This window comes from Chinchilla lanigera, unplaced genomic scaffold (assembly GCF_000276665.1).
Source record: "Chinchilla lanigera isolate Chin_1 unplaced genomic scaffold, ChiLan1.0 scaffold00014, whole genome shotgun sequence".
Classification (NCBI taxonomy): Eukaryota; Metazoa; Chordata; class Mammalia; order Rodentia; family Chinchillidae; genus Chinchilla; species Chinchilla lanigera.
In genome coordinates this window covers 20336532-20354320 of record NW_004955415.1, presented here as the reverse complement: position 1 = coordinate 20354320, position 17789 = coordinate 20336532, and the positions used below count along the sequence as shown (strand labels likewise).

General features: G+C 40.5%; 1 protein-coding gene and 1 long non-coding RNA gene across 5 annotated transcripts in view; one reads left to right on the top strand and one right to left on the bottom strand.

Annotated features, from left to right (window-relative positions):
- Slx4ip (SLX4 interacting protein) overlaps positions 1 to 17789 on the bottom strand; it is a 162123-nt gene that overhangs the window by 124466 nt on the left and 19868 nt on the right. For 2 of the 4 annotated variants that reach the window (XM_013512259.1, XM_005380876.1), the window contains exons 1-2: positions 16961 to 17783; positions 15544 to 15733 (exon numbers count right to left, since the gene is read on the bottom strand). The exons of the other annotated variants lie outside the window; for them this stretch is intronic. In XM_013512259.1, coding sequence (XP_013367713.1) covers positions 15544 to 15733; positions 16961 to 16989 — 219 coding nt within the window. In that variant the 5' untranslated portion in view covers positions 16990 to 17783. Of the gene's footprint in view, positions 1 to 15543; positions 15734 to 16960; positions 17784 to 17789 lie in introns of those variants that run through there. 4 annotated transcript variants of the gene reach the window in all.
- On the top strand, positions 5016 to 9218 carry LOC106148088. Its single transcript, XR_001233221.1, has 3 exons — positions 5016 to 5041; positions 6039 to 6130; positions 6378 to 9218. It is a non-coding gene; the product is annotated as an uncharacterized LOC106148088 (long non-coding RNA).

Sequence of the window (17789 nt, the reverse complement as noted above, 5' to 3'; positions counted from 1 at the left end):
GAACTGTACTAGTTTCCTGAGGCTATTGGAATGAGGCACCATAAATTGGATGGCATAACCCAGGAGAAATTCCCTGTCTCCAATATGGAGGCAAGAAGACTGGGAAGAAGGCGTAGGCAGGACTGGCTTCCGCTGAGGGCGGTGAGGAAAGTCTGCTCCATGTGTGAGTTCCTGGCTTCTGGAGACTCAGGTGTTCCTTGGCTTGTGGACGGCATCCTCCCTGTGTCTTCACGTCATTTTCCCTCTGCAGTGTCTGTCTCTGTGCCCCAATTTCCCCTTTTCATCACTATGTCAGTTATACTGGATTAATGACTTCACCACTTTTCAGATTCTACTTCCAAATAAGGTCACATTCTGAGGTATCAAGGGTTAGAATGTCACCATCCATTTTTTGGAGAACACAATTCAATCTAGAACACAGACTATGAGTAGAACTTTGCTCCATCCCTGAGGGGAACCGTCTCCCAATTCATGCTATTGGCCTTTCTCATTCATAGATTTCTCTGTTGCTGGGACAGGACATTCTGGGGTCCAGAGAAGACAGGCCCTACTTAACCAGTCAGACATAACTTCTATCCATAAGTTTTAATCTTGCAAAAGACAATGAAAAATTCAACCACCAGCAGAGGGAAGCCATTATTCCATCTGGTTACAAATGTTCACGAATGTATTTTAACTTCTTCCCTTATAAAAAGGTTTGAGATATTACTGCAGTAGGTTTGGCCTCCTCTCTAACATGTCTAGCATTTGAAGGAGGTGAGTAGGTGAAAATAAGGCTGTGGAGGAAGAACAAATTAAACCAGCCCCACTCTGCCCTCATGCATTTTAGCCTCTCTAGAAGAGTGAGCACTTGTGTAGTTTCTTTTGGTGGGAAGGGTTCTTGAGGCCTCTGATTTCCAGCAGGCCTCAGTTTCCTTCCGCTCCCTGGTTGGCCCATCAAGCATGTTCAGAGGCAGTGAGGTTAACAGCTTGGCTGTGGCATCAGTGCTCCAGCTTGGTGGCATTTTGTAGCAGCCTCTGTTCAAACTACTCAATCATCACTCGCCCTGCTGCCTGAGTATACTTGAGTCTGAAGATAATTGTCATATTGTCTCACTATTTTCCATGATAAATTAATGACATCTGTAATACTGAGTCATAAAAAGTCTATCCAAAGAACTGTATTAAAAATTACATGGAACTGATTTCTCTAAGTGGCCTCTTGACAAACACATTACCCACCCTTTTCCATTAAGGCCTTTAGAACCCTGATCTACAGCTGGTCTTGGAAAATTAGGAATAATGTTTTACGGTACAAGATCTAACAAGTTATTACAGTTCCAAAAAGTTAATAAATTAGAGCTAACCAGGATTAGACTAGATGCTGGTTTTGTTGTTTTTAACTCTTCAGGAGCTACTGCTTAAGCAATCATTTTTCTACAAAAGACAGAGACATCTAAAGCTAGGAGGGCACGTGAGCTACCCTAACCCAAACATTTGTTTATTTACCAAGCAAGACACTAAGCACTAAAGTACCGAAGTGGATCACAATCAGGTGATTAAGCAAACTGACAATCAACGCTACCTTTTTTTGACTAGTGGAAAGAAAGCAAGCAAATTTATACGCAGAGACTGAGGTATTGCTTTGTTCCAATCTTTTAAAAGGGACAATTTTTAAATGTTCTAAGAAATACTGGGGTTCAAAGTTTAATATAACTAATGTGATTTCAAGTAGTATTTAAGGGTTATTAGTTACATTAGACTGATATTTTTTATAAACAGGGACGTTGAGCTGTCCTGGCAATACACTTTACCTTATCATTTATGCCAGGGAAGACACAAACAATGCTGAGGATTTTATTTACCATCAATACGGACCTACTGATGGCTGTTCCTATCTATATATTCCCTATTACCAAATTCATTCAAACCTGTAACTTAAATAACTAAGCCTCCTTCTCCTCTGTATGTAGAAACCAAAGGAAAATAGGAAAGTGCCTGGTACATAGGCCACATTGCTTTTAGTCCTTGAGTCTGCAGAAAAGAGGGCCTTCTCCTCCCAACTCCAGCACCACTTCATCAGCACCTCTAACAGTCTAACCATCCTGGGTGCAGTTTCTTCCCTCTGGATTCTAATGCATGCAAGCCACCCTCAGTGAGTTCCGGCCTAAATGCTTCAAATAAAACACTACTCTTATTTGGAAAGAAGAAAGTGAGGGAGGGAAGAAAGGAAGGTTCAGTTGATGATTATTTTGTTCAAGGTTCCAGAAAACAAGCAAATGCAACGACCGCATATTCTAACCCCTTAAATATATAAGCATCATGTACATAAGAGATGCAAAAGCTAGCCTTTCTATCCACCTTGTCAACCAGTGACTTCAACAGTGAGACTGTAAATTTTAATTTAATCTCTTCTTCATTCAAGAACCCACCGATCTCCTAGTGTATGAGAGCTCAGTCTCTTCTTTGGGCCTATAATAAAGTCCCTGGATAATCTGCAGCCACTTTTTCCAGTCAGCCCTTTTCCCCACTTTTCACCTGGGCCTTAGTTCCCCCTCTTCAAGGTCCCCATATAAGCCGTCTTTGTTTCTCTTGTTTCTTAGTACTGGGGTGCTGAAACCCAGGTGTGCTCTGGAAAAAGGACAAAGGAAGAAGTAAAATGGTAACACGGCCAGTCACCAGAAAGAATGCTCTGTGATTAAAGTCAGAAAAATCCACAAAGCAAGGGCCCCTCAATGTTCGAAGCTGCCTGGGCTGGCCTCGAAGGTGTGCACCACTGTGCCCAGTGCCATCTCCATTTCCGCCACGCAGTCCATGCATGCATCACCTCTGCTCTTAGTCGGGAATTCAGGTACACTCACTTAGGTACTACTGAATTTATAGTCTTTTATCAACAGCTCAAGCCACCATCACCCTCTTCTTTAGGCACTATGTGGACAACAGGAATACCCGGGAATATCAATATCATTTTCATACGGGTATGGCTTTTAAGTCTGTCTTAATCTGTTTTCTCATGCTATAAGAGAATGTCTGAAGCTAGAGAACTTAAAAGAATTTTGTTTTGACTCAGTTCTGGAGGTTAAAGTCCAAAAGCACAGTGTAAGAATCTCTCTTGAGGACCTCGTTTTGCATCATCTCACGGCAGAAAGCAACAAAAGACCAAACCACGAGGGGGAGCCTCACTTTACAACAGCCCACTCTCACAGTAACTAATCCAGTCTCATATAGCAAGAACTCCTCCTGCCAGACGGCCTCTATCCAATCAGCTACCTCCCACAAAGCCTCACTTCCCAACATTGCATCATGCAGGACCAAGCCTCCACAAGAGCTTTGATGGGACAAACTACAGTAGTAGCCAAACTAAGATATACTTTTTTTGAAGACAAGGGCACCTTACCTATCCTTTCACTCACTTTGGCATTAAATATCTATGGAGTGCTGGTAATGTTCAAAAAGACTGCAGATATAAAAAAGAATTCCTCAAAGGCCTTCTCCCAAAGGACTTACAGTTTTGGTGCCTGCCACAGTAGCTCAGGAAGTGACAAGCACAGTAGGTCTGTATCCATTTGTTTACTGTAAGGCTGACAGATCGGAAGTCTGCTATGTCTTTCTGCATACCACTAACTGATCACCAGAGCACCAAATCCCCAGGAAGTACTTCTTAAATAAGCGAACGATGCTTCTAGCTAAAGTAGGGGTGGCTATTTTAAAATTCCTTCAGCAACACTGCCTTTATAAACTTATGACCAAGGTTTGACTCTACCAGACTTTATTTTACTGTCTGAATAAATCAAAGACCCTCTCATCATAGGCAAGGTGAAATTCTTCGAAGAGATAAACAACACAAAAGCGCACAAATGTATTTAACACAAGTTTCACGTGGTATGGCAGCATTCATAAGGAAATGAAGACCTGAACAAACATGTAAACTATGCATGCTCTTTGCTTGCTTTGAAGTAAAAGTGGAAAATCTTACAGATGCATGACTAGTCACAGAAGTATGACCTAATGGTAATAAACTGGAGGAAACACAGCAAGGTGTATTTGTTCAGGTTTTTCTTTGTGACCCTTTGTCTTCAGAGATAAGGATATTTCTTTCCTTTGGGTATAGGAAGGGCACATCTGGAATAAGGGTCTTATGACCTACTTTATGCAGAGGTCAGAAACTCCTTCCTAGCTTATGAGCTGCTCCTAGGGTGGGGGAAGGTAAGGGTGACCTGACCACTTCTGCTACTCTCACAAATGCCAGTGTGCCCTACTTTGGGCTTGCACACCCTAACCCTCATCACATACTGCCTTCTTGGAAAGCATTATTTTAAAATGTTTTCCTTTTTGCTTCTGGTTTCTTTTACAGTCAGGAAATAATTAAAATCTAATTGGCATTTTTGAAAGGCTCAAGTGGGACTTTTTTATTTACATATCAATCAGTCAGTACCATGCAACAGTCTTCGATATGATTCTGTTTGCAAGTAAAGCTAAAGAGAAAAAAAATTAACTCATCCTATACTAATTATAAAAGTATCTCCTTTCTTTCTTATCCCCAGCAATAAAGCAACAAACATGATGAGTGAATGGATTGAGTAATCACCATAATTTAGACAAAAGTAACTCAACAAATATGCTTTCTATTTTTTTTTCTTTTTTTCAATCAGATTTTATTGGTACATTTTAGATACACATAATGATCACATTCATCATAGAGAATGTGTACTTTTACATGCTTATAGCTTGGTTTTCCTCTTCCCCTCCCCTCTCTTTAGACCCCTCCCCTCTCCTTTACAAAAGCTTTGCTTCCATTTTTTTTTTTGGTACCAGGAATCGAACTCAAGATCTCACACTTGCCAGGCAGGCTCAGTGCCACTGAGCTATATCCCCTTTGTTTCCATTTTTCCTTCTTTTCTCGTTTTTTTCTTTTCCCTTCTTTCCTTCCCCCGCCCCCCCCACCTTGTTCCCCTCCCCATTTCAACATTTCCTTCCTATTTCATAATACCTGTTTTACATTTTGGTTCTTATTTACACTTTTGGTTTCTCACACCAGAGGAACAATGCAGTACTTACTCAGGTATGTCCAATTGATTTCACTTAAGAGTGTGGTGTCAAGGTGCATTCATTTACCTAGAAATATTCTGGGCTTATCCTTCTTTATGGTAGAGTAGCACTCCATTGGAGAAAAAACCCACATCTTCTTTATTTATTCACCAGTTGATGGGCTTTTGGGCTATGTCCAAGAGTTGGCTATTACTAACTGTGCTGCTATAAACATGGGTGTGCATATATCACTGTGGTTATGATGCTTTTAATTCTTTCAGGAAGATATCAAGAAGGGGAACAGCTGGGTCAAACAGAACCTTCTAGTCCTAGTCTTCTGAACAAATATGATTTTTAAAAAAACAACTTTGGGTTGCTCAGTGGCATATTACATGCATGAGGCACTGGGTTTGATTCCCCGTGCAGTAAAAATAAATAAATAAATAAATAAATGCATACAAACAGTTGTATTGGGTAAACTTGCATATTATTAAATTCACCCATTTTAAGATTCTAAGTTTGATGAGTTTTAGTAAATTTTATAAAGCTGTACAACTGTTACCATAATCTAGTTTTAGGGCACTGAAAGTCCCCTCTGCCCATTTTGCCACCGTGCTTTTCTTTCCTTCCATGAAGCACGGGAAACGGCTACCTGGAAGGCAGAGTTAGCAGGGGAGACGTCCAGATCTAGTCCAGCCCACCTGTTCCCAACAAGGAGCAAAGTCTGACACAGGTGCTCTAGCACAATCCGAAAGACAGTAGAACCCCACAAATATTGATATACATGGTTCCCATACTAGAGAGAAAGAATCAAGACTGCACAAGCAGAAGAAGTGGTCCAGTCTGTCTGACTGTTATGAAATATCACAATAAGACTTCTCTGCACAATAAAGTTAGAAATCTAAACAACACTGGTATCTTAACAACCTAAAACATCCAAACTTAGTGGCCAGCACCTGCTCTTGTCATGGAAAAATGCACATTAATGCTACAGTAAGATTGCTTATTACACTTATAATAATATTTTTTAGGATTTAAACTGAGGGCTGAAGCAAGGACAAGACTCTTGGTTTTGGAGAGAATCACTGACAGTGTTGAAATCCAGAAAATCCAGTTTAAGCACGTGAGTGTTAGTGTTGTGTTACCATTTGCATTTTTTAACCTGCATTCAGCTTAATGACTATTATTTACCTTAAAATGGTCCATGGTGTTGAAAATGGGTGACAAGAACATCAGTGTTCATTATATTGCTCCCCTTTCATAGTTCCAAATTTTTCCATAGTTTTCTTTAAAATGTACACACACTCACACACACACCCCTACCCTTCCATAATCTCTGCAGTGCAAGCTAATTCATATAAATTTTACAGGAGACACTCTTCTCTGGATAATTTGAACTGGAACTCGGACTAAAAATAGACAGTCCAGTCACCAACCCAGTGAGGGGCAGCAGCTCAGGAATGCACTGTCATGGCAGATGGAGAATCAGTCATTGTGGGAAGTGAAACAGGCATGCAAAAGGCTTTGGAACTGATACAGCGACATCTGATTCCATGGGGCAGCCTTTCAAAAGTACGCATTTCAGCAATCAGCTGCTAGAAGACTGCGCACAGTGGCTAGCAGCACTACTTGAGGACAGTAAAAAAATCCTAAAGCTACAAGCATTTTCTGTTGTTTTGCACACTGGAGGAAGTACATACGCAATGCTGAGTCAAAAGCAAAAATGCAGACTCATGGCTGACTAAGGGACCTTATGGAATATGTTCAGTGCTTCAAATGAAGATTTAAGACCAGACTCTTGCTAAAGAATTCTTGCTAAAGGTTAGGTCCCCACGACTCACCGTGTCATCCACCAAAGAGGCATTTAGAAATTTCAGGGGAATGACATCCTCTTTGATACTTTCTTGATTCCTGCAGTATTTTAGTGTAACTGCCATAATATATGTACACTGAGGGATGTGGACACCCTTAAAATGCCTCAACATTCACTCCAATAATAAAGTAAACTGCGAAATGTAAGTAAAGCAGTCATTATGCTCATCTTCTTCCCTAGTAACCAAGAGAACCTTCTGGTGTTAGATTATTTAACTACCTTTTAGATGCTCTTGAGGTATCTCTATGAACTTTAAAGAAAGCTTGTCCACAGGATTGCCAAGAAGAAACTGCGATAAGTCTCTAAGCTGTCAAGTATTACTGTATAACTTCCAGAGACATCCATGCCCCCTTTTCTGACAACTACCATGCCCTGAGCACAGGCAGGCAAACATGTGCTAAGTAATTCTGTACCTGTTCCATTGTTGATGGAGCAAAAGTCAACACCTGCCCAAATTCATTCCCAGAAGCCTGCCACTGGGGCAGAAAGCACAGTACTCTTACAGGCTGTCACTTGGGAGGAGGAGCCGCTGTGCCCTACAATGCGCAGAGAGGAGCAGAGAGCCTCTTATCCAGTTGCATTCCTGTAGTTACACTCCTGCAGGACCTCAGTACACCAAACTGATGGCAGCTGAGCTACCCGGCCTGCAATAGGGACAGCATCTCCTGGGGCCCTCCATGGAACACAGTGCTTCCCAGGAACTGCCAAAACCCCCTGAGCTGGCTCTCAGAACACAGTTCCCTGCGCAACAAGCAGTTTCACATGAGCTCATCGAAGGTGATGGGAGACAGACAGGTGAAACCCTACTCCAGCCCATGGCCAGAAGCTTGGGCATGTGGAGTCGTGTTCAGCGGCCAATGCCTCAACGCAGAGAGCTCCCTAGAGGACTGTGCAGTCCCAGACACAGGTGCAAGCAAGGGGCCAAGGTAAGTTATGGCCAGTGCTCAGCAACTGAACAGAGTCCTCCCAGACAGCACCCCCACAGCCCATGAGTCAGCAGGCCCCAAGATGGAATAAGCTGCTTTTTACTTTGAGTTTGGTTTAAAGAGGAAATGAATGACGCAGCCACTGGAGGTGGAGAGGTTCCGGGCGGCCCTGGCAACAAGGCCCAGGCCCCCACAGCCCAGCTGGCCTTCCTTTTGGGGTTAACCATGATCCTTATTTGACCACACATGAAAAGAAAGAGACAAAGAAAAAAACTCTACGTAAAGACTAAAACAAAGGAAATTGGGATCTGAAATAAGGAAAAAATCTGTATCTAGAGAGATAATCACTCTTCAAAGTAAAACTCCAGGGTTCAGATACTGTCTGAGGAGTCATTAAACGGCAACAATGAGTCCCACAAACATGCAGGCTTTGCATCTATCTGCACGACTGTGTGATAGGGTCTACCATCACTTCACATTAAAGAATACCTCCTTCACAATCATGAACCTTTGAGGAAGTGCTTAACAAGTCCTCTTTTACTTGACAACTTGCAATGCAGCCGGACCAGCAGACCAACCCCAAGATTTTAAAAAAGAAATGAGAACTAAACTGCTTCATGAAATACTCTGGCAGAAAAATGTCAATCAGAATGATTACTATTTATTATTGATGATGAGTATTATTGATAATGTCTACTGTTTATTAAACTGGTTACCTGGCACTGTGCTAAATACTTTATACATCATTTCATTTAACCCTCACAATAACAGATGATAAAATACTGCAATTAGCATACGAGGTGCTGATGCCATGGATTCAGGGAACACCCACTGAGAATCAGGCTTTAGAGACTGTTCTTTCTTTTCTGCTACTCCCCTTAGGTGCTGAGCTTCCTGACAGAAGGGGTTCAACCATCATAGGTGGGAGTGGAAGTGCATGGGCCCAGCTCACTTATCAGGCCTGGCCCACAGGCTGAGCGCTACTGCCTAAAATAGCTGGACTGAATGCTGGCCGCTTCACAAGAGCTTCCAGTGATACAAAGAGCCTGCTGCACATGTGCTAGTGGTTTCACCACTGCTCTAGGTGAAAGTACCTTAAAAGCTACGTAACTCACCAGTCTACAGACCGAAATGCACTTCCAAACTACTTAAATTATTTTAAGCTGCTTTCTTAAAAGCAACAATGTTCTGAGCATAATGTCTAACACCAAAACAGAAAAACAAATTTGTCTTGCTTAATCTCTTGGTCTCAGAGAAAAATTTATCACCTATAAAACATGATTAAACACAGGAATAATTTTATATTAAACAGCCAAGCAAAAACCCTCAATTCATGTCTGTAACTGCTATTGTCTTTAAAAGGGTCTTTCAAGTAATAAACAAGAGAAGGGGGAAAGTGCTGACATTTTCTAAGTGCTACCTATGTGCTAAGAGGAATGATTATCCTAGGAATGAATGACTATCAACCTGGTATTTTTTAACAGATAGATAAAAGATTCAAGTCGCTTCCAAGGTGCAGGTCAGTATTTAGAGCCAATTCAAACTCAGGTCTTTCTGCCTCTGAAGTCCAATTCTTTCCACTATATCATGCATAAAAATGCCTCAGATAAAAATTTGTAATAATATGATGTGTCGTTGATTATAATACACCAACTTGGCTTTAAAAAAATCACTTGGCCAATTAGTAAAGCTCTGTGGATAACAGATGTGGGTAGAACTGAGGAGGGAAGACCTGCTCTGGATGTGGGTGGCACCAAGCAATAAGCTTTAGCCTACATGGAATTGAAAAGGAAGAGAAGAAGGAAGTCCTTCCTTTTCTTCTTCAAAGGCACTCCAGTCTCTGCCACTTCCTTCAGACGAGCATTCCTCAGTTCCTTCAGGCTTTCACACTCCTCGGCCTTCCAACACAGACCCTCTGCTTTCCAATGCAGTGAGCTCCAGGCCTTCCACCTTGGACTGGATTCTCTGGCTCTTATAGGACCACAGATGTTGTTTATATTAAATGTGTTCCTCTACCTAACCCTAACTGATATACATGGAAATGTAGAACTAAAATTTAGGCCTACAGACACTCCTTAATTCATCATCTCATTTAATGGATAAGAAAACTGTCTTCCAAGAGGGCCAGGGATGATCCCTTTGTGCCTCTGTATATGCACACTGCATCTCCCATCAGGAGATGGAGTCCATCTCTTCTCTTCTTGGCCTTCTGATTGTTCAACCCTAGAATACCATAGAAAGTGCAGTGTGCCTGGTCCCAAGGGAGCCCTTCAGAAGCCAGCTGGCACCTCCATGCTCTCAGGAGAAGTCAGTGCCATCTTGTAAGGGAACTCAAGCTACACTACTGGACTAGACGGTCGGTGCCTGAACACCCTGTGGAGAGAGAGCAGTGTCACGGAGCAAAGCTGAACGTGTGGACGAGTGAGGTGGTTCTGCGCTCTGTAACTCTAATTGGTAACTGAATGCAGCCAAGTAAGTGACCCCAGGCAGTGTATGGGCAAAGCACAAAAACTACTCAGCTGGATATTCTGACCCACAGTATTGTGAGAAGTTTGGGGCTGCTTGTTATACAGATAGAGATTACTGAAACAGAAGACACTGCCTCCCTTGGCCCTAGTCAGGAATCAGCATCAAGGACTAACATCCAGCCCTCCTGATTTCTAATCCTGGCCATCTGCTCTTTAGTGTAAACTCACAAATAGGCACCCAACAGACCGACTAAACTAAGACTTTGCCACAATATCCAATTCAAAAACAGATCAGAATAGTACTTCAGAATTCATTTAGTCACAGCTCAGCAGTACAGGATGTATTAGTGCCTGATTCACTAACTACTGCTTTATAAAGTGTGACACCTTAACTTTTCTTTGGAAACTCCCTGAGGACAGGGACAATCATCGTTATCCCTATACAAAGTGCCTAACCCAGGGCTTTGCATGGCAGGGATAAATAAAAACTTGCTGAGACTTACCTATGAAAAGAATCAGACTAGTCCTCACGCTAAAGAATTATGAGACCAGGAAAAAAATAAGTAAAGGGAAAGTTGCTCTACTACTGTATAGAACATTACAGCAAAATGATTCCTACGGGCCTGTGACAGGCACAAAATTTTTCCAAACACTTTCACAATATTGTACCTCTTATTATTAATCTGATACCAAAAGAAACCAAGTGAAACATATAATGCTGTTATTCCTATGGTTGAAGAAGTGGATACTCAGAGATAATACAAATTGTGCAATATCATCCAATTTTCTTAAGTGAAACTGCAACATTAATTCAGGAATCCTGAGTAAAGTCTGAGGCTCACTTTATCTTTAAGACTCCTTCTTTTAAAACCTGATTATCTCAATTTCAGGAAATATTTACTATAAAGAACCTAGAATAACATGAGTAGTTTACAGAGAATCACAGAAATCACAGCATAGACATCATGTATTCCATAAGCAATGAGAGCTAAGATGTTAGACCTGGTACATAAGACACTGGAATCTTTATGATGCGGTACCTCTGTGGAATAAACAGACTAACATTCTTTTCTCAGACTAACATTCTTTTCTCATCTCATGTCTCACTCACAGAATATATCACATGCACACGCAGTGTCTGAGTGTATAGAGCAACTATTAATAATATGAAATTTCTAGTAGTCTTAAAATTAGAATGTGAGTAGCATGTGACGAAGTGACACATACAGAGGCCTAATTTCCTGTATTACTTAATCACGGATATTCCAAGAGGTTACTATGAGAGAAGTACCTTAAAGTATCTTAAATATTATGCACCTTTACATTACTGTCTTTGGCTAGTGACTAGAATACTGTACACGCAGGTCATTTCTGTGCAACGTCATTTCCATGGAATTCCCAGGGACCTTAGAATGCAAGCATACTTAATCCCCATCTACCCCATACCTCTTCAACCAAGTACCTCCACACACGAACTGACACTAAAAATAACAAGGAGGAAAGGTGAGTAGGAGGAAAAGGAACCATAATAACCCTATGTTTCAAAGACTCCTCAGTCTCAATCAGCCCCTTTAAGCCTTTACTGCTACACAGAACCAGGGCTAGGCAGCGCTCCCAAAGCTTTCCAAGGACAAAGGGGATTTTCATTCTCTGCATATCATTTCCAGGTTTCTCAGTCGGGAACAGAAGCACACAAGTGGTAGTCTAACAATGTTTTCTCTGAAGCCACTCTGGATAGTTGTGGTTGTTCACTTTTCCACTGCACCGTTCCATGGGAGTACATCCTAGCAAAAAGACTTCTGAGGCAGAAGCAATCTACAGAGACACATTCATGACAGGCTATGGACATAAGTATGTACACAGCTACCTAGCACCGTCATTTCACGATCGTTTAGCAATGAGTCAGTGATTTGCAAAGCACTTTAGTTGCTGTGATTCCTCGGATCAGCCTTGAGAGAAGTTACCTGCTAAACACAGACCAATGACGCCCTCTACAGCCCTCGGAGAGAATCTAAGGTACTTTCTGAGTTCTGAATTGGTGAGAGATCCTTGAGTCTCCAGTACGGATTTCTTCTTACACTCCAAAAAGTACTGAAAACACGTGATTTGCATATTTGTTGGAAACATTAAATTATCAAGATTAATATTAAGAAGTTAGTTAAAATAAAAATATGTTCTTGAAGTATACTACATATAAAAGCAAATTCTACACATTATTCTGGTATTTTCAAAAGAATTATTTTAAAAAAGTAATTTCAAAAGGGAACTGTAGATGTGTAAAAAAGAAACAAATTGTACCAGGGATTTAGCTCAGTGGCACAGCGCCTGCCTGGCAAGCACGAGGTCCTAAGTTCAACTCCTGGTACCACAAAAAAAAAAAAAAAAGTTGAGATAAATGTTTTTTTGTTTTCTGATTTTTTTTTTTGGTGGTACTGGGAATTGAACTCAAGACCTTGTGCTTGTCAGGCAGGAGCTTATACCACTGAGGTATATCCCCTGCCCCCCAAGATAAATGTTTTTAATAAAAGAAATATATAATTGAAGATCACAACATTGCCTGACTAGAACTGAAAAAAGACCAGTAAGAAATTCTTAACTTCAAATTCCACTCACTTCCCTGTTCTCCACCAAGAGGAAAGAAACGTCCTATCTTTGGAACAAGGAAGGAAGGATTGTGGGCACCTCACGCATGCTCTAGAATATCCAAGACCCATGCACATACAAAAGCAACAGAGCACAGGTCTGTGAGAATGTACTTGGGCAGAGTGTTCATAAATGAACAACGGAAGACTATTCATAAAACAGGACAACATAAGTTGCACATATTAGTCAATGGAACACAGAGTAAAAATGTTATAAATGTAAGAAAAATTTATGTAAAAAAATGAATCATTAACAGTCAAGCTTGGAAAAAGATGATGTGCATGAATCAAGCAAGAAAAAGTAAGTGATAACAAGAAGAGAGAAAAGTACAGGTCTGAGGACTCCAGGAAATGAAAAGTATCAGTTCCACAGAATAGGTGGGCCATGTGCCCAAATTCCACTATTAAAAAAATGCGTCCAAGTTAAAGAGGAAGAGAAGAGTAATTATCAGAGTGTCTTAAGTCGAGCTGGAGAGTTTAGATTAGATCTGATTAAAGAAAAGGAATTACTCTGATCACTTAAGGAAGTAACAGGATGAAATGTTACAAAAACACTCCCCGGGCACTTGCCTAGATGAACTGGAATGGCAGAACATGAAAGACAGAAAGATTGTCCAGAGATTAGCATAGAAGAAAAAAAAAGAGACAAGGATATTAAAGGTCTGAATTGGTAAGAAAGTAAATCCAAGATACTTTGCAGAGGAAAGATCCATTAAATAGGCAACTACTGATGAAGGACAAGAAGCCACTATTGGTCATACCAGGAACTTTCAAAGTAAAAGCCAGTTAAAAAGAAAACTATGATAAATTTAATCCTTTGATGTTTTAAGAATCAATTTAGGCAGAAACTTTTTGGAAGCAGGTGGAAAGCTGAGAATGAAAAGAAGATGAGAAGCCAGGGTTCTATTTAAATATCCCTTAGGCATCCAAAAAGTGAGGCAGAACTAATTGAGTGACTATTGGTGAAGCTTTAGGAATTTTATTTCGATTCCATCCACTACTCAGTGTGCACTTAGTTGAAATTTTCTGGCTTGGGAAATGCAATAGAACAGAAAATATATACTGGGGAAAATAGTAGGCTCCCTTAGTTTGAGAGTGCTGTCAGCCACTACAATACTCACTGATTTTATATGTCTTTACAACATAAAGCTCTAAGAAGAAATAAATAGACTTAAGGAGGAACTGGAAGTAGAAGAAAAGCAGCACAGAGGTCCTTTAGCTTTGAAAAATTTCACAAAGACAACCCTCTCTGTAAAAACCTTTTCAGGGATACAGGTCCCACTCTCATTTAAATTCATTTCCTCTAAAGACTATAACCATCTTAAATATTCTTTATTTACTCTATAAAGGCGTCTAAAAGCTTTGTTTTTCTTAAATTTTTGTAGAAAATCAGTACCTATAACTCAACCAACATGAAAATTCTTGCCTTCATCTCTTTTTCAATGCAACACACAAAATCAATGCACCAATTTTCAAGCGAGCCCTGGTGACACAGTCAGTGCCACATTCCCCTTTAGGTAGACTAAAAACCTAGGACACAGGACTTAAGTGATTCATCAAGGCGAACCAGCAAGACAAAAGCCTCCAGACTGACCACTTGCTATTCGACTGTCTCTTTCTCTGGAAATTTAAAGCACAATTCTTCACATTTACTTTTACTATAAGGAGGAAATTACTGTCAATTCTTGGGCAAATTTCTCTTTTTGTGGTGTTCGAAGGAATGCAAAGACTGTTCACTGAAATTCAGAGCTGAACATAACACTATAATTGCTACAATGGAGTGGAAAGAAAAACACAGATAGTAAACCATGTTAAGGAATTTAAAAAATATATGAAGTAAAACTTCTGCTTTGCTTCTACTCATTAGTAAAAGTTTAGATCTCTTACGTTAGATTCAGAAAATGACTTGGGCTTCCTACCCCCACTCCCCAGCCCCCAAATAAAAACTGGACAACTATCAACAGCAAAAGTAAAAGTTTTCAGCCTTCTGGAATGGGTGGGAAGGAGGAGCAGAGGGTCACTGCATATTCCCTGTGGAAGACAAAGCCAGATCCACATTCCAGAGAAATCTGGCTGGCCCAAGTTTTTCCTTTAATACAGATTGGCCTCTCTGTCACTAAGCCAGGCTCTGTAATCTTCCCAGGCTGCCATTGCTAGGGAAGCCAGGAATCCCTTCTAATTAATCAAGCCCTCACAACAAAAATTTTCCCACCCACAATAAAGTGGGCTGGGGGTGGGGTGTGCAGCAAAACAACCTTTGTACCAAAAGAACTCTGGCCTTTGGTGTAATACCTAACTAATCCAAGAAAACAGATGCAGGAAGCAGAGGACATGATCTATAGAGACAGACAATGAGGTAGGAAGATTTCATAGTATTACACTGCTGAAACTCAAGTTGAAAATCTTAAATCTTAAGATACAATTGTTATTTAGAATGAGGGCTGGCAACATTAAATCCTTTTTAAATACCTTGAAAGCCAGGGCTGGACCTATCCACTTCCCTGAGGTAGAACCATATATATTATTTGACATTTTTAGTAACAACTTCTTTTAACTAAAGTTTTGTGTTTTAGCAGGTAAGTGTCCATGACTAATACCTCATGTGCTCATATCTATTTCTCACTTACAGTTGCCTTGGCCTTGTTCGTCCAACTGACTCCTGCAGCTACTTTCACTCTAAGTAACTCCAGTGGATGTTTACCGACAAGTGCAAGGAGGGGAGAGTACACAAGAATGCAACCGATTAAATCTGCTCTTTGGGGAGGGCCGGGGCTGTGGTTCAGTGGCACTGCACTTCCCTGGATTGGATTCCAGGCACTACAAAAAAATAAACATAAAATAAAATAAATGAAATAAAAATAAATCCATGCTGTCCAACACCGCTGCTACTACCCACCTGTGCCTACTCAGCATCAGAAATGTCTAGTAGGGACTGAGACTTGTACGAAGGGATTTGTTAATATACTTATTTTACACATACATCAAGACATACATATATATATATACATATATATTTATATTTCAGACTTTGCAGGGAATAAGACCTTTGTTCCAATTATTCAACTCTCCAACTGCAGCAGGAACAATATGTAAACAAACCGGAGAGGCTGTGTACCAATAAAGCTGTATTTACAAAAACAAGCAGCTGCCGTGTGGGCTGTAATATGTTGACCCCTGTCTGGTCTAGACTTTATGGTTTGGGAAATTTTTAAATATTGGGTTGAGTCTGGGTACAGCCTGGTGGTGGAGTATCTGCCTAGCAAGTCCAATCCCCAGTATGGCAAGAACATAAAAAATAAAAATTGGGATGAGCGCAAAGCTTGGGAGTGAGACTGCTCTGCTCCTCTATTCCAACATGCCCACCTCTTCACCTAAGGCACTCACGTGCAAAGGCACAGACTTCACTGCCACAAGCAGCGGGCCCAGACATCCTGAGAGTCTGAAGCTGTAGTTCTAGGACTCTTTATCTCTGGCATTGTTGCTCCTTCCTGGAAATATGGCCTAGGAGGCAGTTATAGGACAGAGTTCAAGGCCAGGGCCACAGAAATTAAAAAGGAAAAAAAAGCACTTATTTGCAGGAAAGGCAGAAGACCCATCTTTCATCTGAAAAAGGGTAAGCTGTTTGCATGGCGAATTAACATCACCATGCCAGGCAAAGTCTTAGCATAAACAACCCAGATACAAGTGGCAAATTTTTTGATGTTCGTAGTTGTTCTGTTGCTTTAAAAACCATACTCTAACAATTTTTCAACCCAGATAGTCAAAAGCAGATGCACCTAGATACACCTATATGAAAAATATGTATAAATTAAATCCTTTAAAACTTCATTTATTCACCTAATTTCCATATATTAATGCAAGACCCAGATTAAAATGAAATAAGAAATGGGCACCACCTAGCCCCAGTACACTCATCGGGAGCAACCATGCTGGAAATCTACTTATTTAATTTGGTATTTACCACCATGTTGTATTTCTAAATGCCACACTACAATTTATTATTTCAGTTTTCTATTATCATCTGTGGAAAATGAAGATGCTTACCAACACCTTCCCATGGGACTTTCTCTCATCTTCTAAAACTTGGAATCCACAGTATTATGTAACATAACCTTTGTTCAAAGCTGAGCCATGTAATATACTATGCTCGCTTTCCTATCTTGCACAATCACGTTTACTTGCAGAGTGAAGAGTGGCGTCATCTTTTCAAGTTTCCTCTATTCCTATGACTAAATCATTCCTAGGCTCTCTGATAGGACTGGGAAAAGAAAAAGCAATTAAATGCAGGAGGTATTTTAGTTAAAGACATGTTTCAATGTCTTGCTCCAGTCAGAACGGTTACTTTGTAGCATGATACACAATGATCAGAATGAGATTCGCTTAGGCCCTCAACTATCCCATTCTCTAAACCCTGGATCCTTTATCCGACTCTTTCTCTTTTACTCCCTGGTTTTGGAAGACTATCTTCTCCCTAAAATAAGTATGTTAGATGGATATTTTTCTTAGCCTTTGCATCTCCAAAAATTTCTCTTTTCCACTATACCCTATGATTGAGAACTGAGCTGTGAGGGGAATTCTGAACTGGAAACCATTTTTCTCAGTATTCTAAGGTAGTATTCTATTGTCTCCTAGGTCTTGCTGTTAAGCAGGCTGTTCTGATTCTCCATCCTCTGTGATTTTTTTTTTTTTTCTTTTCATCTCCTCTAAAGTTTCAGTGCCCTGAAATCTTCAGGTGACATGTTTTAGCACAACTCTTTTTTAACGACTGCTAGGTACTTGCTTCTAACTCAGACATGAACTTCTAGTCCTTCATTTCTGGTAATTTTTACTGTATTGCTTCTTTCATAATGTTCTCTACTATTTTCTTCATTTT